General features: G+C 33.7%; 1 protein-coding gene across 4 annotated transcripts; it reads right to left on the bottom strand.

The window, feature by feature from the left end:
• Positions 1-871: 871 nt before the first annotated feature.
• On the bottom strand, positions 872-5177 carry LOC110865712 (selenium-binding protein 2-like). Of its 4 annotated transcripts, none has more exons than XR_004872598.1 (7): positions 4787-5173; positions 4065-4142; positions 3192-3419; positions 2791-3034; positions 1495-1581; positions 1265-1410; positions 872-1196 (listed from the first exon to the last, which is right to left on the bottom strand). XR_004872598.1 is itself a non-coding variant. In XM_022115048.2 (5 exons), exons 3-5 carry the CDS (start codon positions 2965-2967, stop codon positions 1116-1118), a joined length of 399 nt encoding a protein of 132 aa, XP_021970740.1. In that variant the 5' UTR covers positions 2968-3034; positions 3192-3419; positions 4787-5177; the 3' UTR covers positions 872-1115. The 4 variants fall into 4 exon arrangements, 2 of the variants coding, with proteins under 2 accessions (XP_021970740.1, XP_021970731.2); XR_004872601.1 differs by having other exon boundaries at positions 1265-1405; XM_022115048.2 differs by lacking the exons at positions 1495-1581; positions 4065-4142 and having other exon boundaries at positions 1265-1405; positions 4787-5177.
• Positions 5178-5451: the final 274 nt, after the last annotated feature.

Below are 5451 nucleotides of genomic sequence, written 5' to 3'. Positions count from 1 at the left end.
TTTATAAATTTAAAACTTGACTAATGCGTAAAACGGGCTTAAAATACCAATAAAATCATATTACGCTTAACGCACACCAGTGTTGTCAACCTCCTGGTTGCAAGTGTTCGTCATGATAATGAGAGTAATTCCGCTAGGAGATCGGAACGACTCTAATACCCTTGATAGGGTTAGAACCACAGGGAAGAAGAAGCTAATAATTAGGAGAAGAGGTTGTCAAATATGCTGATGATTCGATCAGCTATTATATTCCAAATAAGTAGCCATGCAACTACATTATTCATCCCCCTACTAGGACATAATGACAAATAACCCCAAACAATAGAAAAGGTTCTGGACATATGCAAAAAAATAAACAAAACAGACCAAAATAAACAAAAGACCAATACGAAACATATCACAAACGTATATATCTTTGGCGTTTTGGCTTTGGAAATCATGAGTGGAAAGAGCAACAACAAATACATACCGAACAACAATAGTGTCTGTCTCATAGTTACCTGAATCGCTAGGGTTACTACGATCCACGTCACTACTAGAAAAATGGAACTTTTCAACGTGTTTTTCCGTTACAAATGCGTCGCAGATCTGAATTTGCAATGCATTTGTCACAAAAACCTAATGTTGGAAAAAGGCTCCTGGAAAACTTTTTGCAACGCATTTACTACACAAAGTTCAACTCATTTGCAACGGAAATATTGTGTTGGAAATTTGTAACGCACTTACTACGATTCTTTAATTACTCTAATATAAAATTTGTGACGTATTTGCAACTGAAATATGGTGTTGGAAATTTATTTGCAACGCATTTCCTACGCCATTTCTTAAAGAATTTGCAATGCATTTGTAACGAAATATAAAATTAAAAAAAGGAAAAAAACTGGAATATTTAATTTTCTATATAAAATTGTAAAATTGCATGAAAAATCACCAAAAAATATATAGAAAAGATTAAAAAACCTATTTAAATTCACCGAAATAATACATAACGCAAGTTCTAGTGTTTTTAAACAACTTGTGATTGCCAACGTCTCGTAAAGGTTACAGAGTGTTTCAAGCTTCCAGTCTTCTTTCTCCACATTCAAATATACATTCCAAAGTGAGTTCATCACGCTTCACAAAAATCCTAACCGGTTAGTTGCGGAGAACACGCCAACAAGAACCATCGATGGCAACAACCGGAAGATATCATAGATCTGGAACAAGAAAAACCAGTTGTTAGACACTAATTACTCCTAGTAAAATTTAATTTGACCATATATACCTGATCCTTGAACCCCATTGAAAGCATTTTATCAGCCTCATCAAGTACAGACATCTTGATGTAATCAGAACAAAGGGACTGTCTGCGCAAACATGTCAAAAACACGTCCGGATGTGCCATTTTTTTTGTTTTCTTTCGTTCCTGAACTACAATGTGGAGAAACATTAGTAATAATAAACAATGCTTTTTTTTCATGCACACTACAGATAATAGAAGAAATAACGCATTACCATACTGAAATCCAAAATGCGCGAAGATAAACTGAACTTCAAAACAGCTACATTGAAGACTTGAAGCCACTAACAGAAGCTTTAAGACTTATGTGTACAAAAACTATTATTGTCTTGCAAGATATGTTAAAACCTGAGGTTTCACTACTCTTGTTAAGAGAGAAAGTTATTCATACCCACATTGCCAAATTTTGGATCTTTAATAACCTTTTTAACAATTTCTCTTATTCATATACTAGGTTAGAATCCCGTGTATTACACGGGTTGAATAAATTGAATTTTATATATTAAACAATAAAAAGTTAGATCTTTATGAACCCCGTATATTGTACGGGTTAAATAAATGTAATTTTATATATCAAATAATTAAAAAAGTTATATCTTTAAGAACCATGTGTATTACACAAATTAAATAAATGCAATTTTATATACTAAATACTAAAAACGTCGTGTCTTTAAAAAAACTCGTGTATAATCGGGTTGAATAATTCTACCAAATAATAAAAAAAATTGCTTCCTTAAAATCTCATATATTACACGTGTTAAATAGATCTAAAAAGAGTTATATCTTTAAAAACCATTTGTATTACACAGATTAAATAAATGTAATTTTGTATATTAGACACTAAAAATGTCGTATCTTTAAAAAAACCCATGTATAGTCAGGTTAAAAATCTACCAAATAATAAAAAAAAATATCCTTAAAACCCCGTGTATTACACGTGTTGACTAAATCTAATTTTACATAGCAAATGATAAAAATTTATATCTCTAAAAACTTCGTGTATTACACGGGTTATATAAATGTAACTTTGTATAGTAAATAATAAAAAATATATATTTTTAAAAACCCTACGTTTTACACGAGTTGAATAAATACAATTTTGTATACCAAATAATAAAAAAAAGTTATATTTTTAATAAATTTGGATAACATTTAATATTAATTTATTATTTATATATTTAATATAAGATAAGTATGAAAGAGAGGTATTTGTTTTAAAAATATATTAAATTAACAATTTAGATTTAAGGATAATATTTTATTAAAGTATGAAAAGATTTAATATTAATTTATTATTTATTTAATTAATATAAGATAAGTATATAGATTTGAGGATACCTTTAATGAATGCCACGTGTCCAAAAGTTGGTTTCGTTTATTATAGTAGATAGATGAATAATTGGAAAATCATAATCAATTTACCCAAACACTAAACCACAATAATCAATTAATCATTTAAACACGTACCCAAACACCCTCTAGATAAGTATATATAAAAATAAGGTACACACCTCTAATGGCAGAAGCCGCAGAAGCCCGTTAGGGCCTAAATCAATTGTTTGTTTCAGTTCGCCCTTGGGCCAGTTGTACACATGCAAATAACAACCATCTAAACCGTCTGAAACATGTTGAAGGTTGAATCCCGTGTAAACGCAGCTGGACCTCCCCATGATGTAGTTACTATTCATGGTTTTATGTCAAGGTTGGTACCAATAATCATATCCAAACAATGGACTATGCCCAGGTTTCTCCCACCTAAAATATAAGCAAATTTTGCAATATTTTATTATGTATAATTTCATATCATAGCAGAATGTATTAAGTATTAACAAATACCACGTTAAGGCTCACTTACTAATGAACATGTCAGTTAGACAATGTTTTATTTCTAATGGGTGTTACACGTAGTTACCTTCCTTTCACATTGAAATCTGAATCAAGAAGTAGGAAGCCATTTCCTTCCGCTTTTCCATCTTTGTTTCCAAGGCAGGAGACCATTATGTCACCAGAAGCAAGACAATGAGTGGTGTGGGGATTTGCGAGCCCTGTTTTGCTTATGATGTCAGCGGGCTCAACCACCTTATGGAAGGTGGGGGCCCGTGGATCCTTTTGTGTGTCAACAGCATATATTCGACCAGGCCTGAAATAATGATACAGACAATCATTTGAGATAAAACTATTTTGGTAATAGAAATGATACAAAAGAGCTATGGGAACAAAAGCACTAGCTTGTATTCAGATTGTAACACACATCAGTACTAAACAGCTTATGTTTTTTTTTAAATAAGCAAGGTGGAATAGACAAACTTCAAATTGCTTATTTAAAAATAGCTTATTTCACTCATACGTAATCAGATAAGCAAATAAGCCGTTTTATTAATAACACTACAAACTACAACAAAAAGATATATAAGGTATGCAATGTTTCCACTATGATTTGCTCTTGCTCATCAAAGGGTCAACGTTGATTAAATTGCTATAGACCCGTCATACCAAGGCCGGCCCCTGGGGTGGGCGAGCCGCACCCCGGCCGAGGCCCACTTTCCTAGGAGCCCTAAATCTATACTATATAATAAAAGAAACCAATTGTGAACACATGTAGCCGATTATAATTTACGTTTTCCCGCATAAACTACAATAACTAATTATTGTCGACCTCATTGAGCACATGGCCAACCAAGGAGCATGTTTCAATAAAATGTCTTTCTTGACTATTTGGACCCATAGTAAGTTTGCTAAAAGTTGCTTCTTTAATAGCATTAAGATCATTTCCAAAGTCACTAACATCAATCCCTGTGGCTTCTTTCACTAAATTGTGCATTGCTTCTCTCTTCGAAGGTCTTTCTAGATCAATTTCCACACCCTGCGTGCAAAAGAAATGCAAGATAGTTCAATAAACAACTTCTGCCACACCTTCTGGTAAATATATGCTCCCTAAGTCCAAACAACATTGTAATTTACTGAACTAAAAAACAATTTGTACCTTTTTGCGTAACCATATTTTACTTCACTTTTCTCTAAAATGGACATTTCATAGATAGGTAATATGTGTTAACTATAGAACGGCTAGGTGACGTCATTTACACGATCAAACAGCTAAGAGACGTATGATGGCAAATGATAGAGAAACAAACAAACGAAGATTCCATCAATATAATGAACATTCCAACATTCTAGCTAAACATTTATCTGCTGTATTATACTACGCATGGCTTCCAGTTGTCCATTGCTTCACGAATAGCCATATGACATCACAAACCCATAAATTTCGGATCAATTCTATAACTCGCCATCAAATTATTACAGAAAACACGTATGTACAGCAGGAAACAAACGAAGATGTTTCTTATTTTATACAACTAACTACTTGAATCAACAATGCCTCAACAATTAAAACATCAACCGATCCTCATCATCTACCATTAAAAAGGCTCACCTGAACAGAATCTCCAAAAATCAAACAACCAGAAGCACTTAAACTTTCAATTTCAAGAGCAAAAACCATACCTCGTCAGCTATCAAGACGATTTCATCGACATTTTGCCCTAATTCCTCCACAAGCGCTGGTTCTGACGGTTATGCGGAGACGATTGAATCGGTGGATATTCCAGCAGACGGAGCTCTGGTGCTCCAGTGAGTACGTCGTCGGTGTGTCGTCGTTGCTGGTGGTTTAGACCGAGAGTAAGGGATGGAACCGCGTGTGACGGTGATGATGAGATTGTGCAGGAATCAGATTTACCGGACGTCGAAATTGACTGTTGAAAGCTGCTCCGGATGAGTAACGATCCACCGGGATTGTGTTTTTCCGGCGACATGATCGAAATTTTGGTGAATTGGGGATTTAAGAAGAGAAGTGGCGAAAATTTGGGGACTTAGGGTTTTGAATTTTATTTGCGAAAATTTGGGGACTTAGGGTTTTGAATTTTATTTGGGAAAAGACAAAAGGTATGGTTTTTATATAGCTTTCGAGTTTGAAAGGTGATGGCATAAGTGTAATTAGTTGATTTATATAGGGTTGAAATTGGTGATTACGGACTCTTGTAATGCATCCAGTTATTATTTTCTTTTTTTGGTTTTTCAAGTTCCGTTACAATTGCGTAGCAAATTGCTACACATTTCCAACACATTAGGGATTTTTGTTTGTGTGGCTATTGTGTTGCAAATTTGTTTGT

This window comes from Helianthus annuus, chromosome 1 (assembly GCF_002127325.2).
Source record: "Helianthus annuus cultivar XRQ/B chromosome 1, HanXRQr2.0-SUNRISE, whole genome shotgun sequence".
Classification (NCBI taxonomy): domain Eukaryota; kingdom Viridiplantae; phylum Streptophyta; class Magnoliopsida; order Asterales; family Asteraceae; genus Helianthus; species Helianthus annuus.
This window is presented reverse-complemented; position numbering and strand designations above follow the sequence as displayed.

Excerpts from the sequence above, each read along its gene's own strand:
- LOC110865712 (XM_022115048.2), bottom strand. The coding sequence starts at position 2,967 with ATGAATAGTAACTACATCATGGGGAGGTCCAGCTGCGTTTACACGGGA. Across the intron at positions 1,406-2,790 it reads TGCGGCTTCTGCCATTAGAG|GAACGAAAGAAAACAAAAAA; the intron begins GTGTGTACCTTA and ends ATTGTAGTTCAG. Across the intron at positions 1,197-1,264 it reads CAATGGGGTTCAAGGATCAG|ATCTATGATATCTTCCGGTT; the intron begins GTATATATGGTC and ends TTCTTGTTCCAG.